This window comes from Pleurodeles waltl, chromosome 7, assembly GCF_031143425.1.
Source record: "Pleurodeles waltl isolate 20211129_DDA chromosome 7, aPleWal1.hap1.20221129, whole genome shotgun sequence".
Lineage (NCBI taxonomy): Eukaryota > Metazoa > Chordata > Amphibia > Caudata > Salamandridae > Pleurodeles > Pleurodeles waltl.
In genome coordinates this window covers 733,638,993-733,662,755 of record NC_090446.1, presented here as the reverse complement: position 1 = coordinate 733,662,755, position 23,763 = coordinate 733,638,993, and the positions used below count along the sequence as shown (strand labels likewise).

Genomic DNA, 23,763 nt, shown 5'->3' with positions numbered 1-23,763 from the left:
TGATGCCTTAGTTCAGCGAGTCAGCAGCTACTTACTACTACTTGAAGATGAACAAATTTGAGTGAAGTTGTGATGTCGAGTAATTCATTACTCTACTTTTACATCTGTTGGCAGTTAATTGATTTTTAACATCCGTAGGAGGCAGTGCAGACAGCCTGGTGCACTGCAGAGGGTGTGTATTTGAAAATGGATACTAGTTGTTTAGATATCCGACAGACGAAAGAGTGTATAGTAAGAGAGTAGAATGAATAAATCTCGGTAGATGGTTGTCTCTGTGCAGTAAGATCTAGAAAGAAAGACAGTAGGCAGTGTTAGGTTTTTGGCAGCAATGTCACTGGGCAGATTAGCCCTTGCGTGACCAAATCAGATTGCTGTACTGACCTCAAAGTTTTCGCCTCAGCAGTTTTCTAGCAACTGGAGAAGCTCAGAAAGCATATGCCCACCACTGCAACTGGGACGCTGCAATCCGAATTGTGTTCTTGAACTTTTCACTTTCTTGTCCACAAGGCAAAAGTGACATTTTCGTACAGAGGAAATGGATAAGAAACTTGTAACATCCTGCTTGGAAGTTTAAACCTTTTGCCTGTATTGGTGGAGAGAACTTTGCTGAAGTAAATGATTAGATATGATAGCACAGGCCTATTTATGGTAACCAGTCACTAAAATCTTGTGCCATACATGAACGTTTGGAGGAAGCCAAAAAATTCTGGCTCCTGGCTGTACAACCCATTCTCGAAGCTTTTCTCCAATTCATATAAGGAAAAGTGGTTCAATTCAAAAGAAAACAGCATGCCAGTGATGTGTTGATATGGAAGTAGGGGGCACACATTCACTGCAGCCCTCACCTAGCGCACAGCTGTCATTGGGACCTTCGCTGCAAGTGTCACCTAATGACTGAACATCTACTAGGAGTGGCCAACAACTTGGCAGACCTGCTTAGCAGGATGCATCAACAATATTACAAGTGGTAACTCCACCCCTGAGTCCTGCACACACACTTCCAGTTCTGGGGCAAATTAACATATTTGCTACAGTCTGGCGTAAAATGCCCAAGCTTTGCTTCCAGATATCCACAGTCCACGGGGAATGAACTACGGATGAGCTGATTAGGAATATTTGCCTTTGCTTTTCCTTCTCTTACTACTTCCATTTGCCATTGCGAAGCACAGGCAACCCTCTCATTCTAGTGGCTGCAACTGTGGTTTTCCATCCTGCTTCAGCTCTCTATCAGCCCCACTGAACACAGACAAGACTGAAATTGTGATCTTGGGAAAAGCACATCACTGCGGGACTCCACCTGGTGGCTAGCAGAGCTAGGAATGACACCCATGTCCCACCCCCACTACCCCCCAAGTCCAAAGTCAGTGCATTCACCGCCTCATGCTTCCATACCCTGAAGATGTTTAGGAAGATTGCCAAATGACTCCTGTTTGGCATTCAGAGAACCATCACGCATACCTTGTTCACAAGCAAGCTGGACTAAGGAACACCCTGTATCCGGGGTTGAACAAAAACTCACCAGAAGGCTGCAGTCCGTTCAGAAATCGGCAGCCAGACTCACTCCTGGCCTCCCATGCATTGCACTATACCCTAAGGAGCTCCACTGGCTCTTGATTCACAAACTAGTACAATTCAAACTACTCACCAACACTTTCAAGGGCACTACATAACACTGACCCAGCATACCTCAACAAATGTGCATGCCTTCGCAAGCCTTCCAGGCACCTCCTCTCTTCTGGACTCCTACTTGCACATATCCCACATGCGGAAAACCACATCTGGTGGTAGAGCCTTCTACATTGCTCCTTGAGTATGGAATGACCTGCCAGTATACATCTGAGCCTCCTTATCACTTCTTGAATTGTGCAAGAAGCTCAAGACCTGGCTTTTCAGGTGGTCCCACAAGGCTCTAGATGTGTCAAGACACTCACCTGCTCAGCAGGAGGATACGCTTCTGGGTGATAATGCGCTTTACAAATAACAGGAGGCTTCCTCCCAGACCTGATCTGCTAACCAAACTAGGACTCAGCACAGCTCAATCTTACATTTGACTCCTGAGGTCCTACTGTAGCAGCACCTACTGCAAGATTGCATTTTCATCCTTAAGCAGGCTGGGCACCCTACGACGTGTGTGTGTGTGTGTGTGTTAAGCACAAAGTGGAAAATATTTGTTCACTACTGCATCATCAATAAATCTGACTCTCTGAGCCCTACAGAATGAGATAGTAACTTGATGTCTGCACCTACAAAAGGCAGGGTTAGCTTGTACATTAGCCTTCATTTAACCAGTCGCTGCCTAATTACAGAACAGACAATATACCTTTCTGGTCAGGATACTAGTGGTTAAAGCACCTACGGAGGGGACTATAGACTAATCCCAAAAGCCCTTCCAGGATCCTCTATATAGTTAGTAGACTTATGGGACCCCATTTGAGCATTTGCACTTTTGCCTCCTTCAGTTTTCAATGGAACGCCTTCCCAGTTTCAATTACCTCCCTTAGATGCATGAGATATCTATAGGCCCCTACCATCCAGGAGCCCTTTATACATGTCCACAAGGATAGGGTACTTCTCAGAAACAACAAAGTTTGTTTATAAGAAGAGTATCCCCTTTCCATTTCAAGCTATTGAACTTCCAGTTTCCTTCCCACAGCCAGATACTGTGGCTGGAAGGGCATTGCACACTTCAGATGTTAAAGGCATCATATGTATTTCATAGAGACGATCCACCCATTCCTCAAATGTGACTGTCTAATTTGCCAAACCTCCCAAGGGACATACAGTTTCCAAAACTGACCTTATCAGATGTATCGGGACTGATCTCAAGGCCATAAGATTACTTCAGTATCCCTCTAGGGCTCCCTGTCGATAACCCCTGTAATGCAGCTCCATGATCAGCACTGCACACAGACACACAAGTTAAGCATTGTGTGGGGATATCAGCCCACCAACTAACCTGAGTTGCCTAACCAGTACTAAGAGCATTATTTCACACAGCTTCATCATCCATGTGTTAACCATAGCAACTCAGCGAATACTACTTTGAGTCCCTGCTAAACATGTATCTACAACCACACATTACAGGTAGAAAATGCTACGTACCCAGTAAGCAATGGTTTGTAGCCTGTAGTACTGTAAATCCACATGCACCCACCCTCGTGCCTGGACGTGGATCTCTAACATACATTTGTTCTTTCTATACATTACAGCAGTGGTTCCCAACCGTTTGACTTCTGTGGACCCCCACTTTATCAGTACAGGAACCCGGAGGCCCCCACTTTATCATTATTGGAACCTGGGACCCCCCCCCCCGAAAGCTGGGAATCTAAACTGTTACATTTTCTAAGCATCTGCGGGCCCCCTGAGGAGACTTTGCGGGCCCACAGGGGTCCCCAGATCACAGGTTGGGAACCAATGCATTACAATAATTCACCATATTTTTTTCACACTCCATATAGCTCTGCACTCATGCAGAATATAATCTAAATGGATTTTGTGCAGTTGCACAATGTATTTTGAGAGGAGTGTTACTGTTGTACTTTTTTGGAAGGGGGGAGGGGGGGTACTTGCAAGTATCCAGTCTCAACACTAGATGGCATAAGTATGCAAAGCACATGAAACTACAGCACTACACGCTACAAAGAGATAGTTACAGGGTGAGTAGCATTTTCTGTGTGTGTGTATATAATATAATATATTATACGTTTTTTGTCATAACTGTGTAGTTATTGTTGGGTCAGTTTCCATAGGAATAGTGTTTTTTGTTTCACTAATAACTTTGACGTTCTTTGATAAAACTTTACAGAACGTTCCAAAAGAGTTCATCTACCTCTGCTCCTTCTTGGAAAGGTTTAGGGTGATCCATCAAGCAGGTGGCTGAGAAAACAAAGGGTGCCCCGAATCAGGCCTGTCCCTCCTCCACCCCCTGGCCTTGCAGTTTCTCTGGGGAATTTCAGGAAGTCTTTTGGAAAACAATGGTGCCCAGAATTACACCAAATTTGGCAGATATATATATATATATATATATATATATATATATATATATATATATATATATACTTTTTGTAATATATATTTTTTCATTTGGTTCTAAATCGGTTCAGCCATTTGTGATAAATTAAGGACCAAATGTTGGTGATTTCTGGACAGTTGTTCCATGGTACCACAAATTGAAAAATAAATAGATGTTGCCCTGTGAATGGAAAAAAAAAACCTAGGGAGAGAAAAAGCTTGTGAATGCACCATTGAAAACATACTCCTTCTAGACACCCTAGTATGCAAAACCTTCGTCCTTTAATTGGCATTCTCCGGTTAGGCAACTTTCTGTGCACAATCAATGAGCCATAAGTGGGCAAGCGCCTACAGTTTACAGATTTGCTTCATACTGAAGTCTTCACAGAGAGACCACTCCCTCCAGACACCCAACTACCACAGCCTTCAAGGAAACCAGTGGGCGTGAACAGTGTTTATTCAAAATAGGAACACTCCTGCATTGACTACTGTATAAATGTTATGTGAGTGAGTTATGCTTAGCGGCTAAAAGCATCCTGTAACCAGCGAGAAATGCTAATGTTTGTCATGACGACCCACCACCTTCTCTGCAGTCATCCCTGTCCTGTTCTACATACAAACACACATCCACACCCCCATCCCTCTCTCCTGCCCGTGGGCCACTCCCTGCACTCAAGACAGCAAGGTTGTTTTTTTGCAAGCTTTAATCAGTTATTGCACCCAAGCTAGTCGTGCTCCAAGGTAGCACTGGATGCAGAGCAGCGAGTACACATAACTCGCCATCTAATTGAGTCCCGAACCTCCCTCTCTGTCCTGTTATGCAGTAGTGAAGGTCTCTCTTGCATGTAGTTGCTACTATGTGTTTGTATGTAGGAATTACCAGATCTAAAGAAGGCTCCTCATCAACTTGTGGGTCAGTGGTCTGAAAGATAAATATTCCAGGTTAAGTATTGTAGAAATTTACTTTTGTTAGTGAAAGACATGAATGTATTCACAATATTAGCACTTGTATAGCACACTACTCACCCGTTAGGGTCTCAAGGCTCTGTACTCATACCGCTATGGAACCCCTCCTGGCTTTTCCCTGTCAGGGTGAAGCCAGGCATCAAAGCGCTGTTGGGGCCGTTGTGGAGATTAAGCAAGCTATTGCCCAGAGTTGCAGAGTAGGACCCATGAATTAGATTAGGCACCGAGGCGAGAATTATCTGGTCAAGGGGAATTGAGCCCAAGACCTGCCGAAGCGGGACTTGAACCCTGGTCTTGAGCCAGATCTCTGCCTCAGGGTCTGCCGCTCTAACCATTGAGCCACACTTCTCCACAATGGCACTTGTGTCTCAAATCAACTTGCTGATGACACCGAACCAGAATTGAGAAAGTGACTCGAGTGTAATTGGAGACCTAACCCTCTTATCTATTTTGCCATATTCGTCCTGCCTTAACGTATTGCTATGCATGAGTGAAACACAACCTGTAAGATAGCATTACTTTCCTGAGCATAACCCTAGAGGCTTGTGTGCTTTGTTAATCTCTGCAGTGTTTGTGCAACCTATTGTGTTGGTGCACTGTTCTCTCTATTCTAGGCTCGTTTGATCAGGGTGTTGCACTTTGCTCCGATAACCACACACTATTCTTTCAGAAGTATGTGCCTATGACAGCACATTTAAATTGGCGCCAGCTCTTCTTTTGAAATGCCTAGTTATCTTTTGAATTGACACAATTTATAGTATATAGACACTTTCATGAATACCAACCAAGTCCGTAACTACGGTTGAAAAGAGTAGTTGTGAAATGATGTACATTGGCTAACAGAACATTGTTTAGGTTGAGAACTGTATATGTGAAATGATGTACAATTACACTTGTTTCTGTAGGCTGTAAATGTGGAGTAGGCCGTGGGAATGTTGAGTGCAATTTGCATTCCAAAATGGAGGAGCTCTGGTAAATGGTGATCATCGGCCACTAAGAAGTTCTTGTTGACACACGGCACTGGTTAATTGTTCTCGAATATTGATAGCCCATGCCACAAAGTTATCCATTAGCAATATGCTGTGTTAATCGTCTAAAGATATTAATGACCTTTATTTGTTTAGATTTGGGAATGGATGATGAAGGTGATGATGATCCCGTGCCCCTTCCAAATGTTAATGCAGCCATACTTAAAAAGGTAAGATGCTTGCAATTTATTTATTTTTTTTGTTCCAAAGTTGCACAGTGTGCTGTGGCAAACGTTTGACCAGGGACTCTACTTGAATGCTTTCCTGCCTCTTTCCTGAATATTCCAAAGTACTACAGACACTATCGGTGAAAGGGTCACAATAGGACAGAAGTGATCCAAGTACTCTGTCCCATTCTTCAAGAGACTGTAGTTCAGTCAATAATTGCAGGGGGGGGGTTTGTGTGTGTGTGTAACATGTTTGAGGAGGTTACCACACAGAAAAGCACAAACTGAATAAAATGTAGATCTTTGATTGTTTTTCCTCATACCAAAAGTTCTCTACATGATGCTGTCTTTAAAAAAAAAATATATATATATTTAGTTCAGAGGATAATGACCACTCAGGATGCAGTGCTATCTCTGACCACTCTGATAAAGTAGCCGAGGCACATAAAGTTACTTCGTAGACTTCATCAGCATTGCAATTCTTCCAAATTCTTGACTGATAACTGGTTGTGGGGCTTATGCCTTTTGATTAAATAATTTCTGGATTTGTTTTCACACAGACTGGAGTTAAATCAGCTGTGATAGGCTTTCACACTGCCCTAAAATGTAATTAATGTTCCTGCTAAATACACCATTGCAGATTTGTAACTTTCAAAGTCTCCAAAAAAAAATACTACAAACGCCATAATCCCTCTACGAGCACTTGCTTGCCAAAGCCTTAATTTGAGATCACCAAGGGAGTTGATATAGGTTATTAACTTGAACATTCTTTGACAGGCTGGTGACCGTGTTAATGTAAAAATACAATTTTACAGGTGAAAGAAATTACTTTCTTTTGTGATGGAAACCGTCAAACTGTTTCCCGTTCTATATTTTGCGAGAGCATCCTGTAGGCATTGGAGCCTGATCGTGATGTTATCTGGCAAAACCAAGTATTCAGTACTTATACAGTACTAGTTTTCAAAGAAACTCATTGCCGATTGAAGATCAGCTAAAAGAACGCGATCTGTTACATTTCACCCATTCCTTTTCCCATCACTAAGGTGCGACCAGTTTACCCATGAATCCCTCTGCCAAGTGGTTAAGATAAAGGACTTCTATTAGGAGGATGGAACGAATCTCTTAGGGGTCCAGGTGAGCACTCAGCCTAGAATTACAATGTCACAATTAGCACGGGCTTGTTTTGTAGAGAGTAAAGAGGGCTGCAGCTTTGCAAAGCCATAGGGAGTTGTTTCATCAGCCCATTCATACTAGGCAGGCTTAGAAGTATACACTCACCTGATGACAATGTCCGCAAAGATTTATTGTGGTATAGTACATTTTTTTTTTTTTAATATATTTTCTGTACCCAGGTGAAGTCAATTAACTTGCCAGCCATTTTTAATAAACTTGAAGGCATGCTGCAGGCCTGGACCCTCAAAGGTGTTTCTCAGTGACGCATTTCAGAATTTTTTTTATTTATTTTTTTATTCTGTGGTGAGATGGAATTGGGGGTCCGATTTAATGTACTGGTAGCAAATTGCACAATAACCTTTAAGCTAGCGGTGTCAGACTTTTGCAACAAAACCTATGCATTAAAAGGTTGATTTGCAAAGTCTCAATCTTCAGGCATGGGGGGGGGGGTTGCAGAACAATTTGCCTAATTAATATTAAGCTGGTTTCAGTTTGCAACTCCCTTTCTCTTGATTTGCAACGACTGCACACCACCATCCATGTGCGTGCATTCCTGAATAGCAAAATAGTTTTTCCAACTGCCAGTGTTGCTTAAATAGCACTTTGCAAGTCATGTGCTACCTCGTTTCAGGTGTCAGTAACTTAGCAAAGGTTGCATCTAGAATTGCAGGCATAAACCATTGATAGTTTACCTACCGAATCACAATGGAGAAGGGATGCCCCTTCTACCCCACTTTTAAAGGGCGATTCAGCATAGGTTTCGAAATCCATTTTGAGTCGACTCATATTTGGCTTAGTCGATTTAGTTGTAAAGCGCACTCAGCTTGAGAATTACGTGACCGTTGCAATTGGTTACATTTTAGTAACCCTTGTGCTTACTTACTCAGTGCAATGTGTATTTTGCCTTTTGCTTGTCTGCCTCTCGCCAACCTGATCCCAAACTGTTGATTAGGCTGGGGAACAGTAGGTCATGTATCTGCTTTGTGGCCATTTCAGGTGATTAACCTGAAGCCAATTTTGGTTTAATATCTGGATTCATTTCACCTGCTTAAAAGCTGAAGTGTGTACTATGGTAAAGAGGCAACAACGCAAGCAGTATGCCAGTAGCTAACAAAAAAATGGTTTCAGTTTCGCACATGACACAGGACCACTTGACAACACTGCAGTTAGTTGTCTGAGCCTTCTCTGAACGATGTGCAAGCAGGCTTGGGCAGACTCGCTCGGCAGCATTGGCATGTTTGCTGGACTTAGAAGGGGGTCGGGTCTGCAATATACGCGATATTTGGAATGTTAAAAGGGCTGCTAAGGGTTGGTCACATGATTGATAGTCAGTAGCCTCTAGGTACAAGTGTGCAGTGGTTCCAAAGATGAACCCACCAGAATAATTTGCTCCATGTTTATATCCCAGTGTAGCATGATTCACAGTGAAAGGAGAAAACAAATGGGTCACCCCTGCTTCTAAAAGTGCACTAAAATATGCAAGAATAGCTCATCTGGCAGAAAATATGCTAAATGTCCCGCAAATAACCAAGAGCTAAGCCTTGTTGGGGCAGAGGGCCCAAAGCACAGCATATCTGACAAAAGCTGTTAGATTAATTTCCTCAGCGCTCTAAGAAAGTTTGACCAACGTCCTGAATAAACAGCCTGAGTAAAGGGGCAGTGAGTAGAGAAAGGATTATCTAGCACCTCCACCAGCAGGCCAAAAGAGCTTGGGTCACCACAATCAGTCTTCATCTAGTAAATAGGAAGGCTTATCTACCTGCACTCCTCTCAGTGGGAACAAAGGACACTAGTGTTTTCGTGGTAGGAGACCATGGAGGACATGTCAGACAGCAAAGATGGACGGAATTATCCATGAGTGAAGATGTTGCTTGTGAGATCAGCAAATTGCATCAACTCAGATCATCCGCCTGTGCCTTCATTAAGTGCGCTGATGATGGGCACAGTCAGACTATGTAAGATTGTGCCCAAGACGACAGTTTACCAAGTCACTGTCGTCAGTCAGAATGCTTTCAGAGCCAGACGCATCACTTGAAATCAGGCCTAATCATGTGATACTGCTGCTTCTTGAGAGACCAGAAAGCTCTGATCTCCGAGATATCAAGATTTCCGCCCCAGCGGAGAAAGTAGTCTCTCTACTATGAGCAGGGCAAGTGAAATGTTTAGTCACTATCCACCACTGCACAACCAGTGCTTCCTTTGGGGAGAAATGTATGTTGTCCATCAGAAGTCCCCACTACTGAACCCATTAAAGTCTGGCATCACTGAAGCCTTGCATGTGTCGTCTACCGTGGGGACTGACCAAGTACAGGAAACAAGCAGAAGAGGCAGGACTGCTGTGGATGGAAGAAGAGCTCCCTTCTAAAATATTAGAGAGTATACTTGAATGTCCCAATATCTCTGTGGAGGTTGGACTGGCCTTGGTAAGTGTCCATCTCTGCTGTGAAAACAAGACGAAGCTGATTTGGACTGGAGGTGAAACTTGGGAAGGTTGATGGAGAATACCCCCAGGTCAAAGAACATAGTCATGGTCAAAGGTTTTCTGACCTAAGCTGCGGAGTGTCCACCTTCAGCAGCAGACTGTCACTGTACAGGGGCACAGATAACCAACTTTTGAAAATGTATCTCTAACCACCACCTATAGCTTTGTGAAGACTCATGGGGCAAATGTCTTCCTGAAGGGAAGGACCACAAATTGATAGTGGGTGGAGCCACCTGGCAACATGGGCACTTTGTATGCTACTGCTTGATTGGAACAGGAAAATCTGTATCCTGCTAATCTAAGGACCGTCCAGATTTTGACTCCAAAACACAAGGGGGATCTGTGTGACTGAGAGAATTTTTAATTTCTCCGTTGAGGTAAATTTCAGGACATTAATCTGAATAGGACCAAGGTCCCTCCCTATTCTTCTTGATAACATTAACATTAAAATCACACATTGTGTTACTCTCATTATGTCGGTCTCTGGGACCATTTCTACAGCCCCTTTGCTCAACCATGGGTGGACGATGTGACAAACTGAGATTGGGGTTTGAGGGGAGACTAGGCCTGGAAGTGAAAGATGTAGGTCAGTTTGTTCTAGAGTACCTAGTGTTTCCTGGTGGTGATTTTTGTTAGTCACCCTCCCACTGAAGGCCACACATGCCTGCTTCACGGAGAGCTAAAGTGGCAGGGTGAAAATATGAGTAAGCCACCTCTAGAGACTGCCTTGTTAGCCCACCAGAAAGGGTGCTTAATATTAAAAAGCATCCCTCTGTGTTTAATGTGCCCTGACAGCGAAAACATTAAATTGCATTTTTATCCCAGTATCGAGGTTGGTGGTCCCACTGGGTAAAATTCACTAGGCACGGTGTTAAAAGAAAACGTTTATTTGGAACCACCAAAGATATTACTTCAGGGTATCAAATTAATTGTTAAATCAAACCTGGCTCAAAACAGAGCTCAATTTAAGGTAACTTAAATTTCTTTTATTTGATTATTTAAAAACATTCTTGAAAGCAGCACAAACAATATAGACACTTTAAAATACATAGATTACTAATTGAAAAGGTGTCAGATGTTCACAATTTCATATTCATACAGCTGACTTCAGAAAGTTACCCACATGAAAACAAACCAACTGATTTGAAAGCATACGTAAAAAAATAGTAGATGTTTGCTGATGGCAGTCGTAAAATGTAAGAACTGGCCTTAAACTTTGTTAAAAATGTCATAGTAGTTACAAATAAGTATAAACTGTTTCAGGATTTGTACGGAGATTTCATTACAAGGGCAAATTAATACAGAAGCATCATTGTATTGGCTCAGGGCAAGGCTGTCATTTTATAGTGCCTAATTGAAATTTGGCCAAGAACACCCTTTCCCAGGGGCTCTTAAACCAAACAAGGTTTTAGACTTTTTCCAATGTGGACTATAGCGTAATCGTGCAATAAGGGTTTCCTCATCGTCTCCTACTCTCGGGAAGTCACACAGTGACTGATAAAAGGTTTTTTTAACCCATAAGATAACCATCTTGGTTCACCTTGGGAATTCAAACAGTTCAGTCCAAGCAATCGTTTTAGCAGCACATTGGACATAACCAAGGAATCTTGTAACCTTTCTCATATTTCAAAAAGTCTAGGATAATCTCCTGTTATATAGGGTCGTATGCTTGTTAGCCCAAGGTGAAACCCAGAACATAAGTGGCACAAACTTTATTAGATTGGATATATAAGGGATACCTAGTTCTGTGTTTATTAAAAAAAAAAAAAAAAAAAATGCAGTAATGATGGAACAACGCCTGGCAAATGTGGACAAAAGCAATTCTCCTTTTACCTGTAGGTCAGTAACCTGAAGGTATCACCACACACCAGCATCATAACATCAAATAAAATCCTCAAATAGTTATGCGTATGTGACATTAAAACATCATCGTTGTCATATTACGGAGCTCGTAGTGTGGTAGAGTTAATCCTACGCATGTCCTTTTCGTTCTGAAAAAAACATGCATTCAGGCAGAAGAAACACAATGTGCGCAAAGGCTGTGTTCTGGCACCTACCACACTGCAAGTGAAATGAGTCGGCCTGTAGTATGTAATCCATGAAGTAGCGCCTGTTGAAAGTCAATCAGATCGTATTCAAGTCCCAGGTATAGCAGAACTTTCCATCATTTACTTCGGTTTACTCTTTCGAAGACACTCCTTAAACCCATAATGGAAAGGTATCCCTCCTTTAGCTGTGGTGTATTTGTTAATAATTAGGTGGAGATTAAGACAGTGTTCTTAAATGCAAGTTCCTCTCTAAACCCATATTACACCAGAGAAATCACTTGATTAGGTTTGCTCCAACTCTCAGCCCTTGCAAGAATAACACACCCAATAATTCTTACCGTTAAATCAGTAAAGAAATTGGCCTATAACAGCGGTGATCTTGTCTGCAACGTTTCTTTTCTAGTCAAAGTCCAGCATTTGTTTTGTAAATATCCATTGGAACCCTGTCCGGCTCAATTACCTAATCTACTTCTGGGTAGGATTTTTTATTTTTTTAAGTGCTTTATCCAAAGTTCAACACAGATGTCCTCAGTCAATTACTCAAACGTTCAAATTTTATGTTGATAATTTTCCAAAACCTTTTGGTATCCATATTTACCAATGCTTTAACAAGCTTCTTCCACTTCTCAGATTTAACCTCCTGCTTCCTAAGGCTAATATTTTCTCTATTCAGCACAGCAAGCTGCCAGTTTTACCCTATCCTCTGAGACAGACTTGCTAGCCATCTGTAGCTGTTTATTAGCCACTCTTCAGTCCTTTTTAAACCATCCTGATTCAGACTTACTTTTAAGAGGCACAGGATGCTGTAGACTAGAATTCATTTAGGCTTTAAGGGAAACAAATGCTTGAATAATGAAATTTCTAGGGTAACATAGAGATAAGACAATCCATGAATGCAAATAAGTTAGTTTTAGTGACTAAGCCAAATAAGGACGCATAGTCCGTGTCCTGCCTTTTGACCCTCAAGCCTAGATCATTGGGTGGTGTGGGAATAAGGTTGGTGGGACCATAGGAAGCTGGGGAGTGGGCTGTAAACTGAAGGGGCAGCTCGAGGGGCTAATAGCAGGTATCTTGTCAAGTGTCTTTACTGATTGAGTGTACAAATATCCCCTTTTGAGGGGGGGGTGTAAAACATGGCCTGTAAACACGCCCCGATCCCAGAAAGTGAAGTGGGGGATTTGATGTACAGAATCTACTGATAATTCTATTGTATTCTGCAACTCGAATTCTAAAAAAAATACTTCTGTAAACTCCAACCCCCCCCTCCCCCCGCTGTCGGAGTTTACCAGGCACATGGTCCTCCTGATGTACTTGAAAAGGGTCCCATTGTGTAATTGTGGACCAGCTTGGCATTGGATTGAAATCACTCAATTAAAACATCAACAGTTAAAAAGTTCTCCTGCTCCAACAATGTACATTGAAGAACAAATCACCTAAGTTGCAAGTAGAGCCAGAAGAGTCAATCACGTTGTTTAAGCGAATAGCAAAATCAAGTTTGTCGGAACAAACCACCCAGAGTATTTGTAAACCTCTATTGTTTAGGGACACAGGAAAAATCAATAAATTACAAGTTTTTATATAAAAAGTCAGGTCTCCGCATGCTCGTCCTCTCATTTTCGGAGGCTGGGATTTTTTTAAAAAGACTAACTATCCCAAATATTGTTTCATGCTCCAAGTTTCCTGTAACCTAATTTCAAAACTTTTCACATAAAGCCAGTCTTCCTCTTCAACTTGAATAAGCCTTATACATTCCACCAAATAAACTTTAATGTGGCTCTTGAACTAAACACTCTTGAGGAGCTGGGTTTGATGGGAAGCTCTGCTCCAGTGTCAGGCTGTAAGTCCCTCTTTAGGGAGGGTCTAGCAGAGGATTAAGCAGCAGGAATTCCAACTGTTGTAGGAGCAAATGGAGATCTATCACTAAGGGGTTTGATCCAGTCGTCCGTATTTTCCAAATTCCACCGGCCCCTGTTAAGTCCGTCCATATCATTACGATTCACCAGATGAGCAAAGCGGTTAAAACGGGGAATACTAGGCCCTTCGAGCAACGTGTTAGCTTGTACAGGGGGAAGAGGATTTAGAGCTTCCCCCTTTGTTAGATGCCTATAAAGGAAGCCTAAAGGCAAAAGGATTCTTTCCTCCCTATCAAGACTGCTGATTTGTAGAGAGCAACACCTTCTCTATAAGCGGCTGTCTGAAGTTTGTAATGACACAATCACCTTCAAATAAGTTTCTTGTTGGCCTAATCCAGTCTACTCTCAGCACCAGGAGAATATTATCATAGTCCCAGACATAAACATTTGAGTGTCATGTAAGCCACTGACAAACGTTTATTTTATCTGGGTGATTCCGACTTTGGCACGCATAAACCTTCCTTCAGAAAGTTGTCCTTTTGTGTATCAAAGAGAGATGAAGCCCAGATCGCAGGAATAAACATCAGATGCAGTATCTGTTCTGGCACCAGTGTCTGGTATCAAGTGCCTAGCATCAGGCCTACTACAAGATTTCAAAGAGTTATGCAACTCTTGATCAGAAGAGCACCCCGTAATATTTGGCTGTAACGCAGACTATGTTGAAGTAATAGGGATAGTAAAAGGGGGCGCTTTTGTAGCAGATAGCCTAGAATAGGGCTGCAAGGTTGTGGAAGTTTTTGTAATCTCTGCTTTGATTTTTATCAAGGCTAGCCAACAAAGGCACTAAGTATTTATCAATGCCAGCATTGATTTTTTGGAAAATGAAAGGGTCCCACGTTTGATCATCAAGACCAGTTTAAATCCATAGTCGCGCAAGGTCCACGTAAGTTACTAGGGGAATCTTCGGGGCAAGAAGTAGTATGTTTAGACATCCTTTTGTTTGGTGGTGGGGCACTGACGTGATGCGCGTGCTGTTTCTTCAGCAAGATTAGGAGCCAAGATATTAATTGGCTCTGCTTCATTAGCCATACCAGCTGCTGGCTCCCCCCTGTGCAGGCAGTTGAAGGCTGTCTGCCATAGGCATACTGTAGAGCCATTTAAGCCTAAGTAAAAGATGCCTTTCCACCAAATCAATATCTTTGGTGATAACCCCTACAGCTCTTGCCAAAAAGATGTTATGGGTCGCACTGTTGAGGTTCTCCTCTTACACACGCCGTTAATCAAAAAGGTCCCGTAACAGGAGCTCCTCTTTGTGGAAAATAGCAGGCAAAACAAAGGATTTAACTAACTAAGCAATATTTCTGAACAGCTCTACTGGTGCCGCAGAGTCTAGGCTCCCAGGCAGCAGCAGACTAAAGTTAGTAATTGGACACCTTGCTTCCATTGAAGAAGAATGAACTATCCAGAAGTGACCGGGCCCATCCCAGCCCCATCTGGCTGTGACCAGACCTGCTCTTGGCCCAGGCGCACACCTGGTCGTGTCCCACAGTGTGGCGATCTTTATGCACCCACACACCACGTCGGTAAGCTCTCATGCCGGTCTCCGTCACTGGAGGCAGTGTAGGACTTTAAGTCCCATCCCAGGCAAAAAGGAAATGCTGCATCCGTCCGGTGGTCCCTTTGGCTGACCTGGAGTTTCGCTAGCCATTGTGCGAAGTGTAAACTTGTATTTGGGACCACCAAAGAGATTACTTCTGGGTATCAAATTACTCCAGGGTATAACATTAATTGTTAAATTAAACCTGAATCGTTACTGAGCTCCGTTTAATGTAACTTTGAATATGCAGATATTGATTTATGGTGACTTCTAATAAACAGTGGCTAGCTTTATAGAGTCACTACTAGGTTCCCCAAAACTTCTGGTAGCCTTTCCTGACTACCTGCAGCAGTTAATGGCCAAGACACCATGCTGTACCCTGTGTGAAGCACTTCCAAGAACAGGGAACAATGAAGATGCGTGACCTTTTCCAGCAGGATGACTACACACAGATGGCGCACCTTGAAAGAGACTCCCACATCAATGAAGCAAATGATGATCGCACCTTAACCTGCCTGTTCCTCTCGATATTTAAAAAAAAAAGTCCTGTGGGATTTAGTCCTGGAATACCTATAGTTTGACTTCAATGTGTTGTTTATTTTACTTGGACATCTAACATGCTAGACGTCTGCACTTGGAGCTACTCAACCATAAAACGAGGACTGCAGGATACCCATATGGAATAGGACTACACTGCCCCCTATGTTGTCAGTAGTATGTAGCGATATTCGACTAGGTATATTTTCTGCACTTATCTTAGTGACTTATCTTACTTATCATTCTGTGGCAATCCCACACGGGGAAGATGTAAACTTGGTTACACTATTTATAGTAGCTCCTCTTAGTGATTTTGCATGTTACCTTTCCAGAGAGATGTGTCCCTCTGGAGGTTGTTTATCGATACCCTAAGTACATCACTTGTATACAATACGGTTGGTAGCTTCCAAACAAGACTGTTGGATGTTGACTAAAACACTTAGGTTTTCTCTCGCCTTCATTCTAGGTGCTTTAGACCAGTAATATTGGTCCAGACGAGACCGTACAATTGAGATTGGTTTGAAACGTCAGCACCCCACTACCCGGATACAAAATCACATTGAGGGAACATATGAATGAATGTAATCCTCCCAAATGAACTTTTCCAAGCTGTTGATAACCAGTGATATGTACAGTGTGTTTTGTATCACCTTTGTATATATTCACATACACCAGCACTGCAACATCTGCACTTTTCCACTGTGCAATTTGCACTTGGTTGTATATACTTCATTTGAAGAGCAACATAATTTCTACCAAGGAGTGAACTGTTGACTGTTTGTATGATGCTCATCCTAACACTACTCGCAGTACATTTCATCTGAATACCTTGAGGTTGCACCCATCCCAGGAATACCTGTAGTCTCAAGGGAAAGCTGTGGTATAATATTGAATTACTCTAGTCCTTGTGGGCATAAAAGCTTGTCATTGTCTGCGTTATTTGCACTTCTTTTGTGTAGGCAGACAGGCTGGCATTTCCTCCTCCAGAGGGGTAAAATCTGGTGCAGAACTGAAGTGGCTCATTTTGCTGGGTACACCCAATGGGTGTGCCCGGGGCTCCTTACAGGGGATTACGGCTTGCACTATCTTGGTTTAGGTTAGAAAAGAAAAGGGTTTCTGTTTCCTGGACCCAGCAATGAGACCTCACCTGTTGGACCAAAGGGACCAGCAAAGAGGACTGTCTGTGCTGACTTGTGGAAAAGAGCCCCAACTTGATGAAAGAAGTGACTCTAACGGATAGGTGACTAGCCTTCTGTTAAGATTTTGGTGGCCCTGAAGAAACGTGCACTTGTCAAAAGCTCAGCTGGTCAGAATGCTTGCTTGCCACTCCTTGTTGAAGAGCCCATTGGGCGAGTGAGACTGGACCTTCCCTAGGTGTCCCCCCAAACCCTAGGGTCCTATAGATGAGGTCAAAGTGGACTCTCTTCCCTAAACAAATAGGGTTTATTTATTTTTAGGCTGCTGTTGACTCTTCTGTAACTAGTTGAATAGTGGCATCTGGGATTACACTCGAATCCTCTGCTGCAATATGGACATCATCTTGGAGATGACGCACTGAAATTCTTGAACCCGGCGCAGTTAATCTCACAACATCTCTTCATCATCTTCGGTGTCCTTCAGCTCCAGCATCAAGCCAACTTCTTAACTGGACTGCTTTAAGGAGGGAAAAAACACTGAGGACCCCAAGACAGCTGACCACGATAAGTAAGATGTCAGCCTGGTCACGAGTGGTCCCTGTGGCCCAGCCTGCTGTGGTTAGGCCGAGAAGACTGACAGTTGTTTTAGTTCATTTGCGAGTAGCTGCTTGCAATAACTTATTATATCCAAGCGATTTTAAAGTAAAAGTATTTTACTTACCTTTTGGCGAAATTGTTATCTCCGGTCAATAGTTTTTTTTTTTTTTTTTTTTTTTTTTTTTTTTTTTCCTCCCCTCCATTTTAAGTGTAAGATCATTTCTATTTTTGTTAATAATGACTTTTTACTGTGTTTCCTCTTTATAATTAACGGTTTTGCTACTTCTAAATGCTTTGCACTTGAGCCTTAGACTAAGCCTGACCGCTCTGTGCCACAGCTACCTAGGACTGAGCTGTTTTTTTTTTTGTTTTGTTTTGTTTTCTTTGTATCTCAGTTCTTTATTGATGTCATGAAATTACATGTCTTTCACCATAAAGTTTGCTAAGAATAAGTAATCTTCCAACGAATGGGGAGAAATAGAATATACAAAACAAAGAACCCTCACTTTCACAATAACAGTCACATTACTAAGGGTTAAAATGTGGGATTGAAGATTTGTGGATTCTAATGTGCTCTTACACTCCCACACACTCCCACACACTCCCACACACTCCCACACACTCCCACACACTCCCACACACTCCCACACACTCCCACACACTCCCACACACTCCCACACACTCCCACACACTCCCACACACTCCCACACACTCCCACACACTCACCCACCTTCACCCACCTTCACCCACCTTCACACACTCACACACTCACACACTCACACCTTCACACCCTCACACACTCACACACACACACTCACACACTCACACACTCACACACTCACACACTCACACACTCACACACTCACCTTCACACACTCACCTTCACACACTCACCTATTCACCTTCACACCTTCACACCTTCACACCTTCACACCTTCACACATTCACCTTCACACCTTCACACATTCACCTTCACACCTTCACACATTCACCTTCACACCTTCACACATTCACCTTCACACCTTCACACCTTCACACCTTCACACCTTCACACCTTCACACCTTCACACCTTCACACCTTCACACCTTCACTCTCTCACTCTCTCACTCTCTCACTCTCTCACTCTCTCACTCTCTCACTCTCTCACTCTCTCACTCTCTCACTCTCTCACTCTCTCACTCTCTCACTCTCTCACTCTCTCACTCTCTCACTCTCTCACTCTCTCACTCTCTCACTCTCTCACTCTCACACATTCACACACTCACCTTCACACATTCACACACTCACCTTCACACATTCACACACTCACCTTCACACATTCACACACTCACCTTCACACATTCACACACTCACCTTCACACATTCACACACTCACCTTCACACATTCACACACTCACCTTCACACATTCACACACTCACCTTCACTCACACACTCACCTTCACACATTCACACACTCACCTTCACACATTCACACACTCACCTTCACACATTCACACACTCACCTTCACACATTCACACACTCACCTTCACACATTCACACACTCACCTTCACACATTCACACACTCACCTTCACACATTCACACACTCACCTTCACTCACACACTCACCTTCACTCACACACTCACCTTCACTCACACACTCACCTTCACTCACACACTCACCTTCACTCACACAGCTTCACACACACCACTGCAAGGTTAGGGTTGCACATTTGATCCTGTTTTACATAACCCTAACGTTTTCATGTGGTAGATGGCGACATTCAGTTCAGAAACAGATATATTAATATCAAACCTGATAAGGAGGTGATTTTGTGGTACTCTCAGATTTTGAACCATATGGCTGTCCCAGGTGGTCTTGGTGACCTTGTGCGTGTATGTGCCTGAGCTACTTTTGGTCAGGGGGCAGCATAGTGGATTTCCAGTGGCATAATCTCTCCACTTTCTCTACCGCCAAGGCTGTAGAGAATGTTTAGCTTGATGGGGGTAGGTAAGGTAGGAATGAAGGTTTCATGCAGTTATGTCAGTTTTCTCATCAGTGATGACAACACTACAAGTACACCCTTGAGCAGGTCCCAGACTAATTTGCAGTGATGTGAACGGTTCGCAAAAGCTCACACGTTCCCTTAAAATGTGCACTATGTCAGTCTGGAGTAGAACATCTTCAGCTCCTAGAGTGTTTGCATGTGTCTTCCAGGAACTTGACTGGATTCCAAAACCATTGATTAAGGATCTTATAACGGCTAAATTTCACCTGGCTTCTCCATGTTTGTAATGAGCCTCTAGAATAGAAAGCCATTCGTTATCAAGATTACTAGGAATCAGTCTTGTTTCCCACCTGTAAGGAGGTTGTGTGAATTTTTCTTCAAGAAAAGAACGGCAGTCATTGTTGTGTAAACTCCTGACGTGGTCCCTTTGTAATCCTTCCATGTCACAGTATGTTGTAAGAGGGGGTCAGACTCTAAAGCATAAGGTGGAATGCACAGGGTTTTCCAGACACTGTCAGCAAGTTGAAAGTATTTCCATTGTTGTGATTGTCTTAGGGGTCTTGTAGGCAGACAGTGTCTGGAGACTGGCTCATAAAATGCTGCAGTATTCGGACAGATTGTGAGGTGTGGAGTATAGGATTGCCTTGTGCACTCATGTAGAGGTTTCTCTGCCTTAAGCATCTAAAGTGTGTGCTAATTGGGAAGCCAACCAGTAGCGTTCTGTATGCGGGAGAACGCAGTACCCTTGCAATAGATTTGGCAGCTTTGCAGCGTGGTCTACGTGCACCCTGCAAGAAATTACTGAGGAGTTGGTCAATCTCCCACAGTACTGCTTGTGGCCCTCTGAGGAAACATGCCAAATATGTACTTAAATCTTGCTATTGCGTTCATTTCTATAATCTGCACTTTACCCTATTCGGACAAATGATGCATAGACCCGATTGCAAGTTCTGTTTTGATTTTGTCAATAATGGGAGAGAAATTATCTCCTGCAGCATAAACATGACCTGCATTCAGATATACAGTTGTGTGTTTTGCGGCGGAAGCGGCTGGGCATCCGAGTGAAGGACGAGACTCCTAGGATGCAGTGGTAGACCTCATCAGCAGGAACTCTGACCTGGAACAGTTGATTTTGTAGCCCGAGAATTTAGAACACCTCATTTGCATCCTTTATGCTGATAGACTCCAGTGTGTTTCGATAATGTCACCAACATGTAATCTCTATATTTGTTCTCCCACCACTGTCTGCACCCTGTGAATGGTCTGTGTATCTCGAATGGTTGGTGCTAGAAGTTCCAGCATTCTTTATTAAAAGAAAAAAAAAAAGGGTGGGGGAAATTAGGCAGCCTTGTCTTCTTCCCTGATGTATGTAAAAAAAAAAAAAAAGTGGGAGGAGAAGCCACCGCAAGTCACAGAAGTGGTAGGTGTTGGCCTTTGTTCTGAGCAGTGACTGGAATTTATCTCTATGTAAGCCTTGCTTGTTCGCTAGACGTTAAACACTGCTCCCCTCCCTACCCCACTCCCCTCGCCCTAAAGCACCTTTGAGTGACCCTTCTTAATGTTTGTCAGCTGGCTGGTCTTCTCTCCTGCTGGAGGACTTCAACTGTTCTGTTATCCTGAGTGCCCATCTCGGAATCCTGCAGTGCATCTAGGAATTTTTCCAACTACACCAGGTCATTGTATTCTGCCTTTAGTGGTTGTCAATATCATTGCTGGTTCCTGGATTCTATATTGTATGTCATGTTTATGCAAAATCTTTTCCCACTTGCGGTTGGCATCGTGGAAACGTTTGCCGTGAGGAGGATTTAGTGTTGCTTTTACTGATGGGGTCTGTGCTGCTTTGCTGCAATAACCTGTCCTGTATACTGATACAGCAGAAGATGGACTCGTGCACCTGTGATGTAGATGAGGCATGGTGGTAATTGGTGGAGGGAGTGTGCCGTTGGTATTGCCCCTTCAGGTAAGATGTGCAGCAGAGAGCCTGTGGAAGACTGGAAGAAGTGCCAGGAGAGGTATGCACTATGAACAGCAAAGACAAATCAGGGTGTCTGTGTTGTGGACACGGTTTGAGTAACCAAATCAGGCGAGGGTTTTTTTTTTTTTTTTTTCAGCTGCTAAATGACAAATCGCCATTGCTAAGATGTGTGGCTTGAGGCGGGAGGTGACCGGGCTTAAGTTCTTTTAACTAAATAGCTTGTTCTAAAATTGCCATCTATACAGGGATCACCCAAGAGACCCAAGTGATTTACTGTGATCTTTATAAAAAGCGTGTGGTTGATTAGTGTTAAAAACTCTTTTTGGACTCGGGAGAGTCTCCTGTCTCCATGGGAATGGCTTCAAGCATCTGACAACATCAGGGTTTCTCTGTAGTTGAAGTGCTCCCAGCCTCAGAGTCCACGGCTGGGTTGAGGGTGGAAGGTAATTAATCAATACTGTGTTGATGTTTAACAGTTAGTCTGAAAATACACCTGCACTGCAATATAAATTATCAATTCAACATAATCTCTAATTTCCCTTGATGACATTCCTTTGTGTGGAGTCTTAAGTAAATTATGAGCAAGCACAGTTTCACTGGATTCAAAGTCTTCCTTGTTATTGCACCTATACACTAGATGTCAGAAGGACAAGCTCAATTTAAATGTATAGTGTATGTTTGTCTCAAACTATGGTGAAAGATCTAAGAATCCCTTGGGAGATCACACACTTGACCATTGATTAACTGCCTATTTATTGCCCACCAGCCCTCGGAAATGTACAGTTTATTAGCAACCAGAATCCGCACACTCAAAGATGGCGGTCTGTCAAGAACTAATGTATTAAAGAGACGAGTCTACTAAGCTCTAGTTCCAGCACTAGTGTTTGGTGATTTGGTCTTGGATGAATCCTATCAAGGGACATTTAGATAGTAAGGGTGTGAATAACTACCGGTATTAACTGTGGCCTTGTGATTTGCTTCTGTATTTAACCTTTCTTGTTGTGTAGAGGTTCATCTGATCAGTCAGTTGCCACATCACTTTTGCAAAACTCACTACTGCTCAGAGGACGCTGAGGGAAAACGGCTTTTGATGTACTTCTTTGAATTAAATAAGGTAGCACTACTAACATTTCTGCATTTTACTGTTCAATGGTTACGGCTCTTAGTAAGAGGGAACATTAAACATATAGTGAGGATGAGATGAGTTCTTATCAGTTATTACCTATAAATGTAATTCTTCCTAGTGAATGAGCTCAGTCAACTTGAAGATTAATAGAAGAATGCCTGAGTTTACCCCCTATGTACACCTAGGATCTGACATTCTACTGATAATGCAGAAAGGTTTCTTAGTTGTCGTTTATACAGGCTCCTACTGCAAAATGAACTACCTATTTGTCCAGTGCATGTATCTATTCCTCTATAGCCTTGTATTGCTTCGTTGATATCACACTGTGCAATCCATTCTGTGTGTATTATTTTGTGTTCAGGTGAGTGACTCTATTTCACCAGTCACTGTGGAAGAGCTGTTCAAGCCTATTTGTATATTCAGAATGAGTACTAGAAGCTGAATTTATGCAACTTTGCTGTTGTCTTTTCAGGTTATCCAATGGTGCACCCACCATAAGGATGATCCTCCCCCACCAGAGGATGATGAGAATAAAGAAAAGAGGACAGATGACATCCCTGTGTGGGATCAGGAATTCCTTAAAGTAGACCAGGGAACACTGTTCGAGCTTATTTTGGTAAGGTGTAGGTTTTTATTTTTAATAGGACCATTATGGCTAGCTGAATTTTCTGATAAAGCGTTTGGTCTGGGAGATTAGTATGCATAGTGACTCTGATGTTGGTTAGTCCACGGGTTACTGGAACGTGGTGCATATACGGCTACAAAGCTGCGAGTCCCCAAATGGGCTGACCTTTTATTTGCAGTCATTTGAAATGCCATCTTTACCCCAGCTTGAGATGATTACCTCTGCACTCCTGCAACCCTATGTAGGTCTGACATTGGGGTCATTGCAAGATGGCAGCAAAGTGCTGCAGTATTGGAAAGAGTTGCGCTCCTGTAAGGAGAGCTGCAGATCACTGCTCTTTGAGGGCCACCAGCCTAACATATGAAGACACGCTGTCCCAAAATAGACTCACTAGATCATGGTCATTGAAATTCTGGGAGTGAGTGAAAGCAGTGCCCTTTGCCCAAAGTAAA

The 23,763-nt window shown here is 42.9% G+C and overlaps 1 protein-coding gene across 1 annotated transcript in view; it reads left to right on the top strand.

Moving 5' to 3' along the window:
* The window catches only part of SKP1 (S-phase kinase associated protein 1), a 79,606-nt gene that overhangs the window by 23,924 nt on the left and 31,919 nt on the right, over positions 1 to 23,763 (top strand). The window contains exons 3-4 of the mRNA XM_069199211.1: positions 6,102 to 6,175; positions 23,159 to 23,302. Of these exons, the coding sequence (XP_069055312.1) occupies positions 6,102 to 6,175; positions 23,159 to 23,302 (218 nt within the window). The remainder of the gene's footprint in view (positions 1 to 6,101; positions 6,176 to 23,158; positions 23,303 to 23,763) is intronic.